The sequence below is a fragment of the Lichenostomus cassidix genome, chromosome 3 (genome assembly GCF_008360975.1).
Source record: "Lichenostomus cassidix isolate B80296 chromosome 3, HeHo_3.0, whole genome shotgun sequence".
NCBI lineage: Eukaryota > Metazoa > Chordata > Aves > Passeriformes > Meliphagidae > Lichenostomus > Lichenostomus cassidix.
The window spans coordinates 60,264,141-60,283,140 of NC_139483.1; the positions used below are offsets into that span (position 1 = coordinate 60,264,141).

Below are 19,000 nucleotides of genomic sequence, written 5' to 3' on the forward strand. Positions count from 1 at the left end.
TCTTATCTTGAGGGCCCCGGAACTTATGGTGTACATAAATACATAAAGTAACTTTGTAAGCTCTGCATTGGGAAATGTTGCAGAATAATGACTTCTGGGTTCCCATATAATTTGAAGAAAGAGAGGCCACAGCAAAAAGAGTTTTAACCCTGCCTTCCTGAAGGCAGATGTTCCACACAGGAAGATGTTCCCAGCCTTGGGGAAGAACGTGTTCTTGCATTTCACACACAGAAACCACCTTCCTGCTTCAGGCAGGATATAACTCTGGGTACCCACTGCAGCCACATCTGCTGCTCTGTCACTCTTGTACTACTTCATCATCTCAGCATATGAGGTACAAATATCCCCACATGGCACCTCAGTTCAAACACCTCCCAAAACATGCTGCTGTTTGCTGGGTAACTGACTTAACCTGCTACACAACACTGCTGCACCCCCACGTTATGCAGGGTGGATTAACTAGTCAGTGATCTCACACCGAGTCTGGGTTATGTCCTGCTACTTAGACTTTACCCAAGCAGACAAGGATTGTCTCACCAAACCACAGAGAGAAAAAAACAACAGCCCAGCACACCTTCACACCAGCTATCCAGGCATGCTCTCTGAAATGGCTGGGTTAATGCATGGCAGTATCCAAATGAAAGGAATCACAGGATACACAGACTGGGAGGAAAGGACTGATTTCTCAGTAAAAATCAGTAGCCACTGAGAAGCAAACCCAAATAGGCCACAGACCAAAGCAGAAACATGTCGTGTTCCAAAAGGGACACTTTCACAGTTTTGGAAACTATTATAAGCCAGCTCAGCTTGGAGAGAGAATTTTTAAAAGGAAAAGACAAATAGTAATTATGAGGTATTAAAAAAGAGAGCACTGAATAAATAAATATCCACAATCCCACACAAAAAGAGGAAACTTTTGTTCTGTGACACATACTGTGTTTGGGCTTCTCTACACCTTAAAATCCTCCAGAATCTGAAGAGAGGCTGCAAAAGTTGCAGGGCTGCAAATCTCTTTATGCCCCTCCAAGCTGGTAAATCCCATGGACCATTTGCAGCTCCGCTACTGATCCTCATGGTTCCTCTGTGTTAACTTTGGCACACCTTGCCCTGGGATCACAGGAAGGAAAGAAAACTTTCAGCAGCCACAACATAGCCCTTCATTTAGGGGAAAAATGTTACAAAGCTTTAAGTCTCAAGTGAATAAAAAACCCTCAAAGGTAAGCCCTCTCACTTTAGTTTGTCTTCCTTTTCCTCAAAGGCATGGTCTGAATTTCCTTTTTCTGAGGTAAGCTGTTGGATCAGCTCATGTTGGTCATGAAGTGATGGTCTCTGTGACACAAAAGACCAGCAGCTGCTTTCCTTCTGCCAGGAGGTTCTTGGGCAAATCAGCAAGGAGCTGCACAGCCTCCACAGTCAGCCTGAGGTCTAGCAGTGATATGACAGAGATCATGACAACTATGAGCTGATCCAAGAGCTTATCTCTGAAGAAGAAAATGCATTATCTTGGGGCAATCTGTTTCAGCAAAATAACTGCTTTTATGCTGGTTTAGTATGCTGAACTGGCACAAGAAATGCTCCAGTAAGAATCATGGTCAGCATAGGAATGGGTAACTGCTGAGCAGAGGGTGAAAAAAGCCAGGTCCAGGGAACAGGGAAAAGGCACAAACCCCACTCCTTTCAACAGCACTGCACTGTCACATTAGCGTCCATGCTTGTGAAACCGCAGGCTGAGGACTTGCTGCAGAGCAATAACTCATCTGCAGAACCTTTCATGCAGTGTAATCCAGTACTCCCAAGCAGGATTCGTATCTCACCCATCAGCTCCCCACAGCATCGTACATATAAAGTAACAATCTAGTGAAAGGGGAAATAAAATTAGCTGCACAAATATTTACATAACCCACAAAGAAGATGAGAAGTAGGCAGCAGCTCATAGAAATCATGAACCAGAAACCTGATAAGATGGACAAAAGGACAAAAGGAAATAACACAGTCACTCTCTGTGACTGCCAAGAGAGCAAGAGAGATTGATCTTTGGATGTTAGCTCTCCAGATTGTTTCTTGAATCATTGTTTTTCCTTATATATCAAAACCAAATTGGTTCATTTTTGGATGGACAAAGTAGATGAAAATGAAGAGGGTAAAACTATTTCATAAATATTCTTATCCAGCCTAACAGAAGCAGGAGCTTATAGGCATGTATGAAATGAAGGTGAATTAACTGGCCTCACTGTAAACAAAGAAATTCAGTAAAAAAACAGACATTACCAACTAGGATAGCCCCTAAATGAGCAAGTCTGAGTTGTGCACATCCAAGAGCTCTAGAAGAGCAGATGGACAAGTGCTCTGAATTTACTCCACTGACTAGGAGACTGAGGCAACTGCTTGAGATACGGCACTGACATATATGGCACTGACATGAAAGATTAGATGTTGCCTTGGGACTACACTCATCCCTAATTCAAGGCATCCTGAGAAGGAAAGAAAAGCTCAGAGCAGCTGGAGACAACCTCTCAAGCTTATACTTGCTGAACAGTGATGGATCAAAACAGCAGCTAATGGGGACATGGAGCACACCCCACAAAAACAAAGCCCTTGGTGCCTGGAAATGAGTGGAAAGAGTAGGTCTTCCACAGAGGAACAGAGGGGCTGCATGTCTTTCCATGCCAGCAAACACAGCCTGGAGACAGGAGATGCTGCTGTGCCTACACTACCTCCCATAATGCTTTAGAAGTGGCTACCTCCTTCACAACCTTCAGACTCTCCAGAAATTGCAAGTTGGGGAAAGTTGCTGTTGTTCCTAATGGTTAACAGACTCTGCCACAAATAGAAGTGGTAGTCTCCATGTTTCTTCTCCATGCAGGAAGTGCTCCAGGCAGGCCAGCAAGGTGCTTAGAGCATCTGCAGCAAGGAGCTCCTGCCATCCCCTCCGGGAAGCACTGGGATCTAAGAGAAGGTGTTCACAAGTAGCTTTCAGATGCCTTTGTGAGCTGCAGCCTCACACCTGGAGGGGCTGTGCTGGTGAAGAGGGCAGCCTCTGGCAAGGCCATGGGAAGAGGCTGTCAGCATCCCACAGCACTGCCCATGTTCAGAGCACTGCCTTTTCTCTGCCTCAGCATGGCCTTGAAGAGAGGAACACACTGAGCAAGGACTTAGTAAGCTCACAAGTTTCCAGAAGACTCTCCTGGCGAGAGAGAAGAGGAGCAGGAACATGGGCCACTTGCCAGAGATCGATTTGTCCAATTTAAAGAAATTAATTTAATTGTCTGTGGCAGTAGGAAAGCTTGCAGCTGCTGGCTCCAGGAGGCCTGGACAGTAAGACAACACGGCGCCAACACTGCTAGAATTAAGCAAGTGAGGTGAACACCCAGCAGCCAGGACTCAGGAAGCTTAGTGGCATCACGTCCTTGCAATGCCAGGCTTGCACACCCACCGTTTCCATTCTGAACTGCTACATCCCAGGGTGGCAATTCTCTAAAATCCAGGCTGGCTGTTAACACATAGTGTAACTAGTACAAGATAGTATTTAAAAACCCCACCACTGTTCAATTAAAACCTCATCCTACAAAAGCTGGGGTCTGTCCTGCAAAGGGGAGCCCCAGCAAGCTACTGGGGTGGTGGGACCTTGTGTCCCAGCCCAGGGAGGTAAAAGGCAGGGAGAATGCTAACAACTGTGTCATTACAAAATTATGTTTGCTTTTTTTTTTCGCTCTGAAGATAAGAACAGTTGGAGAAGTATATGCTGTGGGGCCTCAGCAAATCTACTGCCAGGATTTGCTGTTTGAGGCTTTCATCCATCCAGTTTTAATCCAAATTAGTAGGAGCTACAGAAAGGGATTCTGGCAAAGTCACAGCTGGAAAGATTTTCATCATTAATTCTGCCAGGCATATAAAAATACAATTAAAAAAATAGGAAGGAGTTGGGATATAACAGCTCTTGGCACAAAGTTGTTTTGGTTTGCTTTTAGAGTAAAAACAAAAAGCAAAGTAAAATCCGTATTTAATTAAGAAATAATCCTTATCTTTGTCTTCTTTGACATTTTTACATAAGGCTAAAAATGCCATTCTATGATTATAGAATTAATTTCTTTGCTTCGTGGAGAGGCAGGGCGGCTGGGGGTGAGCAGGGAGGGCCTGCTCCCCTGGCCCCAGTGGCACAGAGCTGTGCAGATTTTTGGCAGGTCATCCCCTGTAGCAAACAGCAGTAGTTTAACGAGTTCAGCCTGCAGCTTGTCAGTGGGAATACCAGAACGGGGAGGCAGCACAAGCACAGGTGGTGCCTGGGCACTGCTGTGTGTTCACCCAGTGAGCACCAGCACCTTCACACTGCCTGGGAACAGCTCCTCAGCAAGGACAGGAGCAGAGGTGCACACACACTGCTGTGACAGCTCCTGTTCCAAGCTGTGGAGGCTAAAACATAACATTTTGCAAATGCCAACTTTGACAAATATTTACCGCTTAAGCAAACCAGCTCCTTTCCTCATGTAATTTCATTTATCCAGGGACTGTTGTGTTAAGGAATGAGGCTTGAGCAAAGGCATACAAGTACTCTCTGCCACATAGGCATTTTGAAGAGAGAGTAGGAACTTCCCAAAATTGTCCTAAATTGCTATGGGTCTGTTTATTAATGAGACATATGGCTCTCTCCAGGCCAAGAGGCTATGTCCTACAGTGCTGCTCATGATTGCACCTGCCCAGACTCCTGGTCTCAGATCTTGGAGCTTTAAGCAAACTGCCTCAACACAAACCTGATTAATTAAGGCAGGACTCTGACCACAGAGGCATCATTCCACCCATCACGTACATTCACACAAAGAAGAGGACCCCAAACAACTCAGTGGAGACTGCCTGTATGTAAAATGTAAGGAGCTAGACTAGGGAGTCAGACTGCGGAATGAGATCCTGAAAAGCAGTGCTGCAGAAAGGGATCTGGGCGTCCTGGCTGATGGCAAGTTGAACATGAGTCAGCAATGCCCTGGCTGCCAGGAGGGTCAACTGTGTCCTGAAGGGCATCAGGCACAGCATGGCCAGCTGAGCAAGGGAGGGGATTGTCCTGCTCTACTTTGCACTGGGACAGCCTCACCTTGAATATTGTGTGCAGTTTTGGGCACCACAATATAACAAAGACATCAAACTATTAGAGTGTCCAAAGGAGGGCCATGAGGAAGGTGAAGAGTCTGGAAGAGAAGCCATATGAGGAGTGGCTGAGGGCACTTGGGTCAGTTCAGCCTGGAGACGACTGAGGGGAGACCTCATTTTGGTCTTCAACTTCTTCTTGAGGGGAAGCAGAGGGGCAGGAACTGATCTCTTCTCTCTGGTGATCAGTGACAGGTCTGGAGGAAATGGCATGAAGCTGAGGTGGGGGAGGTTTAGGTCAGATATCAGGAAAAGGTTCTTCACCCAGAGGGTGGCTGGGCACTGGAACAGGCTCCCCAGGGAAGTTATCACAGCACCAAGCCTGACAGAGTTCAACAAGCCTTTGGAAAATATCTTGGGCACAGGGTGTGATTTCTTGGGATGTTCTGTGCAGGGCCAGGAGTTGCACTTGATGATCCTGATGGGTCCCTTTCAACTCAGCATATTCTCTGATGCTGTAATATATCCAACTACTCACAGGATTTTCTCCACATAGCTGTGTTTCATGTCTAGCCAAAAACCATAGTATTTAAGGAACCTTGGCTATTAGTTGTTAAGACCTTTCATAACTAAATTTATTCTGTACTGCAATTACCCACTTGCATTTCCCCTAGTGCTACATCAATAGAAGATAGAACAAGAATTAGTTTTTCCTCCAAAATACACAGCATAATTCTCAGTGTTTAGTGGAAACCTTTCATATTGGTCTCAGGATAAAGTAAAGACAGTCTGGGCTGTCCAGCCATGGCACTGAACATCCATCCCTAAACATCAGTCAGAGACATCCCATCTTCTAGGACAGACTCCAAAGAAGGAAGTACTGCGATCAACTATGACTATTTTGCCAATGGTATCTCCATAGGGAGATGAGACTGTTTAGTTAAGAGTTACGTATTTGATTAGAATTAACTACTTATCCAATCACATACAATAACATGACCTGTTATTTTGCACTTTATTAATGAAATATTTATTAGAATGGATCCATGAAGAACAAATTTTAAAATAGAATTTTATACATCAAGTGGCACTGTCATTGGAAAAAAAAATTCCTTTTGGAAATAATTACCACAGTGGCACTATGCTGACACAGTGACATGTTTACATTTTTTAATTTTCACCACTTTTATGTAAAGCAACAAAAATGTGGATTAGAATCTCAGATGATCATTAACATATCATTGTACAAAATTATCTCTTTCCAGCACCTAAAAACTGAATTTAAAAAATTATTAACTTTTGGGGAGTTTTAAATGAAGCAAAATATTCTGATCCCACCCAGTGCTACTCAAAGTACTCCTTGTCAAACCTGACACTCACAGTGGAAACCTCCTGTGCCTTGGTCTGCTGTGGGTTTTCAGCAGCCTCTGAAGCACCTCCTGGGCACCTCCCTGAGTGCACAGTCAGCCAACACCCCAAGACTGGCAGAAAAGACACTGAGATCTCCCTCCTACCAATAGATTTTACCTTTCAGCTGCCCACCTCACTTTGTGCTGCCTACAAGAATTAAAGTAAGATCTTACTTGGCAAACCTGTCTCGAGGTTCAGTACCCTCAGTGCAGCCAGACAGAATGTCCATTCTCCAGGACCTTGGGTCTGATGAGGTGCTTTAGCTAACAGAGAGCTCTCTTCTCGTTGGAATTGTGTCCTCCCCACCCAGAGCCTTGGGAAAGCTGGAACTGGTGAGAGGCAGTACAAATGTACGGTGTACAAAGGAACAGCATCCAGGACAGAGAACTATAATGAACACAGCTGTGAGCATACAGAAACAGATTTTCACAGCCCACTGAGCCAGTAAGAGAATATCAGAGAAATATATTAATAAGGGTAGCATGGGGGCAGGCAATATATATTTTGCCTTTTTAAATTATGTGATCACCAAAATCAATTATGGGAGAGAATAAGGTTAAAGAAACACAGGGTTTGTTGGTTTGGTTTTTTTGGGGTTTTTTTGCAAATATCAAACAAAATAGAAAGGCAGAGAGGGATACTGGTCTCCTCATTCTCCTGGATACCCACAACTCTTTTTTAGGAAGACGTTTCCAGACTGAAAAGACAGCCTTGTTCAACTCTGGACCTCAGTTTAAACTGCAAACCAAACTAAACAGCAGAGAAAGAACACATTAATTTTTCTTCCCAGCTTCTATGAAGGGGTGGAGAGTCAGAAAAGAGAAACATGGTGGTGATGGGAGCTGAGCCAGCAGCTGAACCTCCTGCCAGCTAGCCCCAGAGCTCCTTCTTCTCCAACAGGAAAACCTGCAACCACTGTATCATCCCATCCTTCTTGCCTGCTCTAACTGGACATTTTTGTCTCTGGAAGAACTGTGAAATCAGAGGACAGTGCAAAGTCATAGGGTCACCATCTCTGTGATACCCTTCTCTGGCTGGTGGCCTTGAAGCTGTGGAATTGTCCTGGGGACAGTTGAAATAACCATTAAGATGAAATCTTAAAAAGCAGAGATAGAAGGAAAGCAAGGATTCAGAATTCTTAACCTGTTTCCTCACCATAATATTTCTACATTTAACCAACATCGAAACAGCCTGAAGGCCCATGTTTTATCTTAGCACCATTTTTTCAGTAATTCTGGACAGGTGACTAAGAACTCACAAAAATTTGACTGCCCTCTGCCAGCTCTGATGTGTATGAATACCTGTGACCTTCTTAATTCACAACACTGAGTGCTTGTCTAATGGAAAAAGAGCAGACACTGCACTGTTAAGGACTTCCACCACAGCCTTCCAGCCCTCCAGAACAGGCTGAGAGGAATAAAGGGTCCACCAAAACCAACCTTCAAGAGCTGCTATTGGAGAGCTCATGTACAGTGGGGGGACATTGCCTCTCTACTGGAAGAGACCCAGAGTTCGATGTCTTCCCATTGAGAGACACCATTTTCTTAGGATGGATTACAGGGAGAGCTGCACTCTCCTTGAGAAGTCCACCAAGCTGACACATCTGCCTCACTCCCCCAACCAGTGACCAGAAGAAACTACTGAGCCTGAGTTTCTTTGAGTTTGCCTCATAGCTTGAGTAGAAGTGGGAAGTTCAACCAAGACCCTTGTGCTCCTACTGAAAAAGCTTTTTGTGTGCTTTTACCTGTGTCTCTTTGTTTTAATGAGAAGATCAAGAAATAGCAGAGCCAGCATTGGTTGTAGCAGCAGACACAAAAAAAAATTGGTGAGAACTTTTGTCCTGGTCTTGTTTCCATGTGGGTTCCCTGATGTTTAGTGAGAGTTGAACTTGTATTACAGCCTTTTCATTGGAAGAGATTGTCTTCTTCTTCAATCCTGCTGCCTATTTCAGCAAAAGGTGTAGCTCTGTTATCTGTAAGACATCATCAAACCTTGACCTTCTGTTAACTTGGTCAAATTGGCCACTAATTTTAAAAAGTATTAGAGAGAGATGGCAGGTAGGGCACAGAGTGAATGCACAGAAAATCTATTTCCACTACTTTTTTGCCTTCTCTTCCCACAGATGTGTGGGAGGCTTGCAGCCAGGAACAGCACCAGCAGGTAAAGGGATCCTGTAAAAAGAGGGGGCTCTTTCCCTTTGTTGGCTCAACAAATTGGTCTCTACAGCAAGAGACAGCTTCTGTCCATACGACCTTGCAGCCGTTTTCAGCTCCTCCCTCCATCCAATTTGCTGCAGCACAACAAAGCACTCCAAAAATAACACTCATTTTTAAAAACTGGAAAATGGCACAAACCACCCCAAAGGAGAGAATGACAACGGCATGAGTTCAGCGCGGGCTCACGAACTGCCGCTCCCCGCCAGGGACAGGAAACTGGAACCTCATGGAAAGACTAAATGGAACCAGAGTGAAGGAAGGTGCCAGAAGCCGCGGCCATCGATGGCCAAATCCCGCCGAAAGGATAACTCAGCCGCCCGGCAGCGCTGCGCTAGGGAGAGCGCCAGGACTGTGTCACAGCTCGGGATCTATAAACACCTCTGCTCTGGAGAGTGCACACTAAGCAAGGAGAAATTTAAAGATGAGGAATATTTCCAAAACTTTAAAGCTGGGGATCAGCAGAGCTTGAGCCTCTGATTTCAATTCTAAATGATTTCTCATTAGCCAGTGTTGATGCAGTACCCCAAATACACTGAGAGTTTCTGTTCAAAATGGTATCCTTCAGTAATGACAGAACTGGTATGTATGGACTGCTAAACAGAGGCCACACCACCACTGCTGAAGGGACTAGAAGTTGGACCAGGCAGAGGAGAAATAAACAAAACCATTTTCTTTGCATAGACAGAGCCAGATTTGCCACTACCTTACCTCCTGTATAACCACTTAGATCATGTGTAAGGCACCTTTCACAAAAATGGAGTTGTAAGTGCATAATAAATACATCTAGAAAAATTCCTTGCCTAAGAAGAATGGAAATTAAATTTAATTTGTTAAGTAATAAAAGCTGAATGCTAAATTGTAATGCTGACATGAAGACAGGTTTTCAGAAGCAGTACGTTTTGATATAATACTTGAAAGTGATCAATTCAAATTCTGCTTTTGAAAAATTTTCTGAGCTTTGATCTTGCTCCAGCTTGAGTCCAGAACAACTATTATACGGCTGACATTAAGTGTCAAAACAAAGTGATTTATAATGGAAACACAGAAAATAAATCACTATTTGAGAGCTTTTTAACACACCACAGATTAGATCCAGAAGGGCATACTAAGTTGTCATTGCATTTGTAAGCTCTCCTGCTGCAGCTGAGGACCACAATACACAGAAGAGCAAAATCAGTTAATGAACTGGATCAGATACGCACAATGACCTGTGGCTTCCTTGGAGAGGCACTTAAAAATTATGATCTACAAAGATTCTAACATGACCACAGTCAGCGACCTGCAGCAAACTGAGAAGCAGGGTTCTTCTGGCTGGAGCATAGATGCATTCACCAAGGGCCCTGCTGAAGAGTATGTGATCATATTTGACCACCAAAATGAGAAGAGCCATTAACATCCTGAATTAATGGGTTTAGTGGTTTTCAAATGAGGTATTTTCATGATGGACGTGGTGTGGATTCAGCAAAGTCTGCCCTTCAACAAATACAGCTTCAGTTTCAAAGATCTGATTAGGCTTAATACCATTAGGGAACCATTACCGATTTTATGCTGTTGTTGTTACTGGTTTAACTATCAATTTCTGAACCAAAAATTGCAGACAGTTGGCTGGACCAAGAGTCAAGGTTTAGGAATGCAAAAGCAAATCCAAGGTACAGATGAGCTTCAGATGTGGACAGGCTTCACAGGGTTTAATAGGCTCTCCAGAGTTTGTCAGGTCACAGAGGCTTTTCTTTTGCTGGAGTGTGCATAAGCCCAGTTGTTTGTTTGTGTTTGTTGTTTGTTTGAAACACTTGTAACCTCAGCCAGGGTAAGTGGAATTCATATGAGCAATTACTGCATGCAACAATTGAAAAAAACTTACACCAACCTTGGTTTATTGTACACCATTTACAAAAAATCCAAAACAAATGAAAATGATCTTCTTAATCAGCAATCCTTGATCACCACCACGTGTTTTAAAAACAGCCAGATGTTCACAGTTTAAGAAACCAGATAATACTACTACTTTTTTGTAAACGTTAATGGTGAAAGAACAATAATAATGGTTTTAGTCAATCATCATTAATACTTGAAAGTACAAATATAAATTAAATAAGACTCAAAAAACTTGTACAATAAAATCTGCTATAAACAAAGCTAATTAAAAAGAACTGCTCTCAACCTGGGTTGTGGGTTTCATCTTATTTTAAAATTAAAAGCAGTATTTATTTTTCTGAAGCATCCAAATGAATGTTCATATCCAGATGTCCTTACAAAGAAACATGCTCTTCATTCTTTTCTCATTTTTTAATCTGTTTATATAATCTTTTACTTCTGACTGTCTTTTTCTTCTTTGGCAATCCTCTTTGTCACACCACTGAAATACTTCTCACGGAAAGAATTGTGTCCCCTGTACGGCATATACTGACCATCCAACAAGTAAGAGTTCTCATCTTGATCCTGCATGGCATCAAAAGGCAAACATTAGACTTGAGGGCAGTATGTTCAGCATGTATTGCCACTGGTTCACCTCCAGACTTTTTCAAACCATTAAGTTTCAGCAAGGATAAAGTACTTAGGTTTTTGTTTTACAGTACAATGGCACACACTTAAGTCACTGACAACATCTCAGCTGACATCACCAGAATCCCACCCTTACATCAATAAATGAGCACAGTTACCATGCCACACAGACTTCTATAAAGGAAAATACAGAGGTTACTTTCCAGGAAAAAATACCATCTGGAGAATTCAGTCAGTCAGAGGCCTGTGGAAGGTAGGTAGAAGAGGAACAACAAATGGCTAAAATGAGTTCCTACAGTTACTGAAGCACATTCAGAGATTTTTTTTGTGTGTGTGCTGCATTCATATATTTCTGAAAGTTAAAGTTGACACAGTAAATCCCTACACATAATACCTTTTTGACACCAGCCAAGAACACAGTTTAGAAAATTGGCCCACTATATATACAAAGGTTTAGTTCATCGTGTACTGTGGCTCTATACAATTAAGATACTTGTCAGCTAACATTAGCAATGCTGTAAGATAAACATTACATCAAACTTTAATCTGAGTGTTAAAGAAAACTGATGGCAACTTCTAAAAACAGTTTTACGCTTCTGGGTGATGTCAGTTTATTATTATGCTCAATAGCAGGAAGGAACAGTGACAAGCAGCCTCACACAGAACTGAACGGCACGAGGAGAAAATAAAAACAAGTACACAACAATAAGCCTCTATTCCACCATGTGTTTCCTCTCAATATTTTTTAACCAATGCAGTAACATAGATATTGGTTCAGTACTTCAAAAAGTTTTCAATTATTTGTTCATATTTGAAAATAAAGTTACTGTGGAATGCTTCAGCATTAATAAGAACACAGAAGTAGATTTTGCTCCATATTTACATATTACAAAAGTATTACAGTGCAAGGATGAACAGAATCCTAGTGGACAATGTCTCCCTTCAGCTATTTTGTAGCCTTTCCACATTTTCACCTAGCAAGATCAACACCTCTCCTAGTTTCAGATATCCTAATGAGCATTCTAAAGGTGAGTGAAAGAAAAGATTTTCCAACAAAGCAAGACACTTGTGTGCATGTAGAAGGGCCCTCTTCTGGACACAACGGCATATTACTGTGAAGTAGCTCTCACCTGCTTATCCCAGCAGATACCAGGAATGGGACACCAGCTTAAATTAACCTGCTAAATGTTCAGTGCCATGAGCATATCTATTACATAACACATGTTCACCAGTAGCAGCTGCTCTATTTAAATACTGCACTGCTGGAAAACAGCAAAAGAAAATGACTCCAGAAACCCAGTGCAGGCAAAGTACTATCTATTGCCTTTTGGTCACCTGTGGGAGACTGCCATCTCCATGACTATTCTCAGGCTGATAAACAACAGACTTTTAACATGTTTGTCAAAAAAACCTAAAATTACAAAATTACTACAGACAGGCAGGAAGCAAAAAGTACTTAAGACTGACAGCCTGTACCCACTTATCCAGACCACTCTGAGGAAGAGAATACTTTTTCTTGAGAATGTGCAGATCAGAAATCCTTCTATGACATAAACGTGTATTTTTATGTCATTGGGATGTGTTTTAACAAGAATGCTACATAATTCACTTATTTTGAGAAATGGACGGGATATCTGACCCTGAAGGATAATGATATATGGGTCAAAGATATTTTAACAAAACTTAATTCCCACAACCTCTAAGAAGTCACGCATGTGTGCAACATTCATCTTGATTCCATTCTAGGAAACAAAATGCTGATTCGGGGGGAAGGGATGAAGGAAGAAACTACCCTCTCCTCTGCCTCCAAGCTGGTTAGGGCAAAGAGAGGATGTGCTGTGCAGAACAAACTTCAAGTAAAACACAGGTGTTAACAAGGACATCTGCATGCACCAGTTGGAAACAGGCTTTGGTGCACCACTACACAACAGAATCTCATCTCAAAAATCCAGGCCTCATCAAAACTTCTGCAAACACTGCTCACTAAATGAGAGGAAATCTGCAGTCAGGCATGGAATTTCTTAGGAGAGATTACAAAGGAAGCTCCTGGCCCGCATCACAATAATTCCAGTTTAAGAGGTTCCATTCCCTACCTCTCCCCTTCACAGGCATGACTGTCTAATAAAGATGGTCACTGCTTAAAAACAAACACCAACAGAATTTAAATTCCTCCTTAAAAAAAAAAAGGAAATGAAAATAAAAAATCCTGAACTACCTGGAGATACAACTCACTGTTGAGATCTGCTAGTCAAAACAGTTGTATGGACAGCATGAGAACAGATCAAAGTAACTGAAAGTCTTGGATTTCAGAGACAAAGGATTTCCAAACAAACTCTAACTTACAGCATTTTGTATCAGGGAGCTGAATGGGTACAATCTGAACACCTGGGATAGGCTTCATTTAACTCTACAGAGAAAATAACTTGTCAAAAAAAAATCTTAATTAAACAATTTGTTATTTGTTCTAAAGACAGCACTCAAATAGGTGGTAGAGGTCTCCAATAAATAATGAAGAGGTGGAAGAGAAAGGCATGCTGAATGATAACAAGAAAATGTTGGTTTTCTTTAAATTTTGGCAAATATTAAGTGACATTCTAAAGATTTTTATTCATCTAGCATGGCCCAGTTCAGCTTCAAGGCAATTACCCACATTTAGTTTTTGTTTAAAAAAATCTTCGTAGCCTTATCACTCCTTCCTACCACTCTACATCTGGTGCTAGACAGTAGCTATAGAAACCACTTGTACTAATGTTATACAGCTATAAACAAAATGGAGCAGTTACCAAATCAGGGACAGCAGGGTCATATATCCAGGAACAGACGCTGCTAAATTCAGTAGGAAAAATTCAACACCAGTAACAACCCTGGAGTGACCATGTGACATGGAAATGCTTGACCCCTTCAGCAGGGTGGGTTTGTGCGCCTGATGCTTCACAGTCCCTTCCTGGGCAATCATAGTTTGTCCTTCAGTCAAGTTTTCTGTTTCACCTTACTACATAATTTCTAGGCATCCCTCTTGACATTAAAAAAGTGGAATGCCTTAAAAGAAGGGAGGAACACAGGGCACTGGGCTGGGGCTGAAGTTGCCCCTGTCCCGTTCATTCAGTGTTTTGGGAGCACAGTGTGCAATGTGCTGTGAGAGAAGCAGGAGGGGAGTGTGCATTTTGGGGTGAATGCTGTGCTGGGAGGAACAGTGGCAAAAGTTGTCTGAAATGGTAATTAAAAAAAAACCAACCTCAAATGTTAAAAACCAAGCAACTTCTCTACTCATATTGTGCACATGCTGGTAAAACCTATTCATATCACCGAGTTCAGGAAGAAACCTTTTCCAGCTGGCACTATTTCATTGTAAACTTAAAAAGAACAGACTGGGTGCTTACAAGACAGTAATTTATATACCACTTTTGTGAGGTTTTTAATTCAACATATGATCTTCATGCTTATGATTTCTTATGAGATATCAATACTTCACCTAGACATACTCCCTTTTTACCTTCACTTTGGTCTCCTTTTTATTACAAGCAATTTCAATCAAATTGCACCACTAATTTCAGTAACTGACTGAACTAACCTACATTTAAGAGTTTAAATAAGGTGTTAATAGTGAAATCAAAATTTGCTGTGAAATCTGCAATTCCTTATTGGTGGCAATCACTGGGGAAACCAAAGAACTGCATAATGACAGGAACAAGACTTGTAACATTTCTCAGCCACTTGCAAGTGCTGCACTAAGCTGAATTAAAAGGCAATTGAGGGCCTGTTACAAACCAGTTTAGTAAAGCAGACAGGAACTGTCTGGAAATCTAAATGTTTGGCATATCCATAAAAATTCAGTCTTCCACTTAAGAAAAAGAAAAGCAGATAAAACTCTAACTACTGAATTTTATTATAATATCTGGCAAGTCAGAATTATCCAATTCAAAAGCTGCTCAGGATATTAAGACAGGAAAAAACATGGTCCAGGTAAGGGACACTGGGTTGGGGAAATCTTAGGTCCAAATCAAGGACCTAAACCAAGCAGTGCTAGCTAAGAACTCAACATGCACTTTGTGCCCCAGACAAGTTTTGCATCATCAGAAACCATACATGGGTTCTGGTATCTCGAAATTATCTAATAGACATCTGGAATCCTCAATGTAAACACTTGCACAGTCTTATCTAAGCAGCAAGCCTGCCAACTAGTCTCAGGTGCTCAGAGCTAAGCATTTCCAGACATGAACCTGTCAAACATGTACTGAAGAACAGGTGATGCACAAAAGGAGAACAACTAATGACAAAAGTCTATTTGCAGAAGCGTGGATATATTTTTTAAATTACAATATGTTACCCTACAGCACTGGTAGCAATAAAACTGCTGTCAAAAACCTCCCTGAACACCCTGAGATGCACATGTCAAGAGCTTTCATCATCTACCCTCCTGGTCTGCTACTGGGGAAGTTGGCAGCTCCAAAGCTGAACTCCACACAGTCTGTTTATAAAAGTTCAGGTGTTGCTTGAAAACTGCAGTCATCATGATCATTACGAACGCAGCACTGAAACCCTGCTGTGTCATTAGTGCAAACACCACACAGACACAGCAGTCTGACTGTATCTCCTGCCATCTGAAATAGCTCTTCCAGCTGACAAGGAGTGTACTAAAAACACTTGCTCGCTGAGTGCATTTTCATTAAGAATTTGCCTCACATTTGTTTAGCATCTCTTTTAACATTTAAGTATTAAGTGAGAGAAGTACCAAGAATGGAAAGGAGACGTGAATGCAATATTCCCTGGTCCCAATGCCTCAAGAGAGGCACTGAGTGTGGCACAAAACAAACATACAGAAAAAAGAGCCAGTATGCTTTGCTGTTCTTGTCAAAGCTTCAATATTATTTCAAAAGCTAAAATGTACCACTCTAAAGATGAAGTAACAGAATTAAATAAAGTTTACCTGTACTGCAAGACCCACAAAGACATTTAGTATTTACTTGGGCATCAAGATACACTTTGAAATCAATGGAAATTTGGGCATTAAGGCGAAGCCTCTGGGGATGGGATTCACAAGTAAGTTCAAAGATCTTTTTCACACTATCAAGGGGCTTTTTTGGGACAAAGAGTTTACCAAAAACTGAGAATAAAAAGGAAAAAACCAAAACCAGAACAGTCTCTTAAATCACTACTCAATTTTACAAAAGCTCTAACTCTGATCATAAAAACCAAAGTGTGACAGAAACAAGGATCAAATGCTGAATAGCACGAACTTGTCACGAAAGCAACAACTACTATTTTACACAATATAATCCAGAATTCAAGCTTACCTTGAATTCTTTCACCTTTTCCATGGTTATGAGACGCCTTGATGTGTGGCTGGAAAGCATCTGCTCACAGTTGCTAATAAGTTTCAGGCACGGATGGCGCGGAATGATCTCTTCTGTATATCTGGAAGAAATAAACATTCATAGTGCTGTAGGCTCATGAAGTGGAAGACTTGCATCTGAAACAAAATTCTTACAGACTCTTCACAAAAAGGCTCCCAGCAGAAAGTTGATATGCCCTTTAACCTGGTTAAATAAATTCAGATATTGGTGCTCCAGAGTTCTGACATCATATATTCCAAACATCTTGTGACATGCATTGTCTAGAATAAGTTAAACCTCACAGTAAAGACACTCTCCCCCATTTTCTACATGTACTTAAATGATGTTAAGGTATACACACACACGGGCCTGCCTGTATAATTTCAAGTAGAAAATACCTCATCCAACCAGGAATAATAATTTATCCAGTCAGAGCTGTGATTTTAAAAAGCTGTGATTATTTCACAGTCAACATATATGAAGTTGCAGGAATAAGAGACTTTACTCTGTCCCCCTAGAAGGAGATCATTACACTTCAATTTCAAATCTTATTAAGCCAGCTCCTATTAGACAGTGACATTCCTGAACTTCAAAATTTGGTGTTACAAATTTATCTCATTATAATTACCCTCTCTAATGCCAAAAAAAACCCAAAAAACCAAACCCACTATCATTTAATATCAGATAGGAGTTAATTATAAGCCAACATTGCTACTATCTATAGAAGCAAGAGTTACAGTGTTTTAAATGCCCCCTCCATAAGCATACTATTTTCTATATGGAAAGTGCTTTCTTAGACTGCTTTCAATCCTTCTATTTCTCAAAATGCTGAAAGAGAAATCTAAAGATTCAAGAGCTTTGCATGGGACTACAGCAACAAGAAGTATTGACCAAGCTAGTATGATAAATATGAGATATCCTTCCTATATACTGAAACACAGATCAGTCATTTATTCTTAGATTTTTAAATAAGCTTTCATGTAATAGTTACTAAAACATAACACAGAAAATGGGTTCTGGTATTATTAGGGACTATGATTTTGTACAAAATGCGTGCTCTTATGATTCTCTAATGTTTGGAGGTCAACAGAAGTTAGACAGTAAAATGCAAACTAAACACCTATGACTTGAATTTAAATCCATGAATGTAAATGGATTTACATTTCTCCTGTAAAAAGGAGGATTTTCTGAATTAAAGCAAAAGGTGCTTGTCTGGAAAAAAGAGAAGTCAAATGTAACAGCTTAAAATAGGATCCATCTAGGTGCTGGTGGAAAACTTGGCATTTTTAAGATAACAGGGGCTATTAAACAAGTATCTCAATACCAAATACAGATCTGCAAAGAAGAAAAAACCCAAACAGTACTGCCTCTTTGCTCTGCTCCAAAATTTCCAGACCACAAAACTACCTTTCAGTCACTTCTCATGCAGAAACAAGTATCTGCTTCTGCTAGGTGAAGTCAGAACACACTTTTGACAAAGGAGAATAAAATTAATTCTCAACTGCTTTTTCTATTACACAAGACTTTTAATGCATCTAGTACCACCAAGCTGTCTCTTTCTCTTACAAAGGTAGGCACTCAGCCACAACATTTTAAAAGTTTCTCTCCATAATCATAGAGAAGGCTGACTTTAATGGAATTAGAAAAATTTGGACTAAACAATGATTTCAATGTCAGATTGAAAGAGTAAACTTTGGAGGGAGATGCTATCTTGCAGAGGGAGAGATCATTATCACTTTGTTAAAATGCCTTTTCTGTTAGCATTAATGCATGTATTTCTACATTCTTTCAGGTAAAACTCAGAAACAAGTAAGAAATACAGAAGCAGTGGTTTTAACAGACATTCTAATCAATACAGTTTTGGCTTTAATTTAAGGTAATATACAAAGATCTCGAAAAATGAAACTGAAGGTAGGTATTTTATATGTATATATGTGTGTATATATATATGAAGGGATATTTGATAATGTAACGTGTTAGTAAAAAGTATCTTTTATTCCCCCCACTTACTTGCTTTAATGTCCCCATGTTCATCATTACAGCTGAAAATACAGTGACTATCCAAATATTCTGTGTTAATTCTAGCAACCTTAGAATTTCAATTTATAGCAGGATGTACAAATTCACTTTTTAAGAGGCAACACAACTAGACCTCCCCAAAACAGCAACTGAAGTTGACCTCCAGTGTGCAGTTCCCAAGTTATCTGAAGTGAAACACTTCATACTGCTGTAGTGAGGAAGCATGCTTTTACCAAAGTTCAATGAGCAGACAGAAAAACTCTCGTATCTTGACAAACAGAATAAATTCTGTAATTCCAAACAGATTTTATTGACATGAAAATTAGCTATAATAATATGAGTGGCATTCATTGCTTTGCCTGTGAATTGTCCTACAAGAGAAAAGGCCTAAGATACAAACTCTATCATTTACTGAAAACTGCAAACTCTTAAGTACACTCTCCT

At 40.9% G+C, this 19,000-nt stretch overlaps 1 protein-coding gene across 9 annotated transcripts in view; it reads right to left on the reverse strand.

Annotated features, from left to right (window-relative positions):
- TRMT11 (tRNA methyltransferase 11) overlaps positions 1-19,000 on the reverse strand; it is a 131,680-nt gene that overhangs the window by 96,685 nt on the left and 15,995 nt on the right. For 3 of the 9 annotated variants that reach the window (XR_014850912.1, XM_085056026.1, XM_085056028.1), the window contains exon 12: positions 16,499-16,619. Coding sequence is in view for 8 of the 9 variants with exons in the window: in XM_085056026.1 (XP_084912152.1) it covers positions 16,499-16,619 (121 nt within the window). In the remaining variant the exon portion in view is untranslated. Of the gene's footprint in view, positions 1-6,229; positions 8,429-10,548; positions 12,467-16,131; positions 16,226-16,251; positions 16,309-16,498; positions 16,620-19,000 lie in introns of those variants that run through there. The other 6 variants (XM_085056022.1, XM_085056024.1, XM_085056021.1 and 3 more) reach the window with 6 other exon arrangements.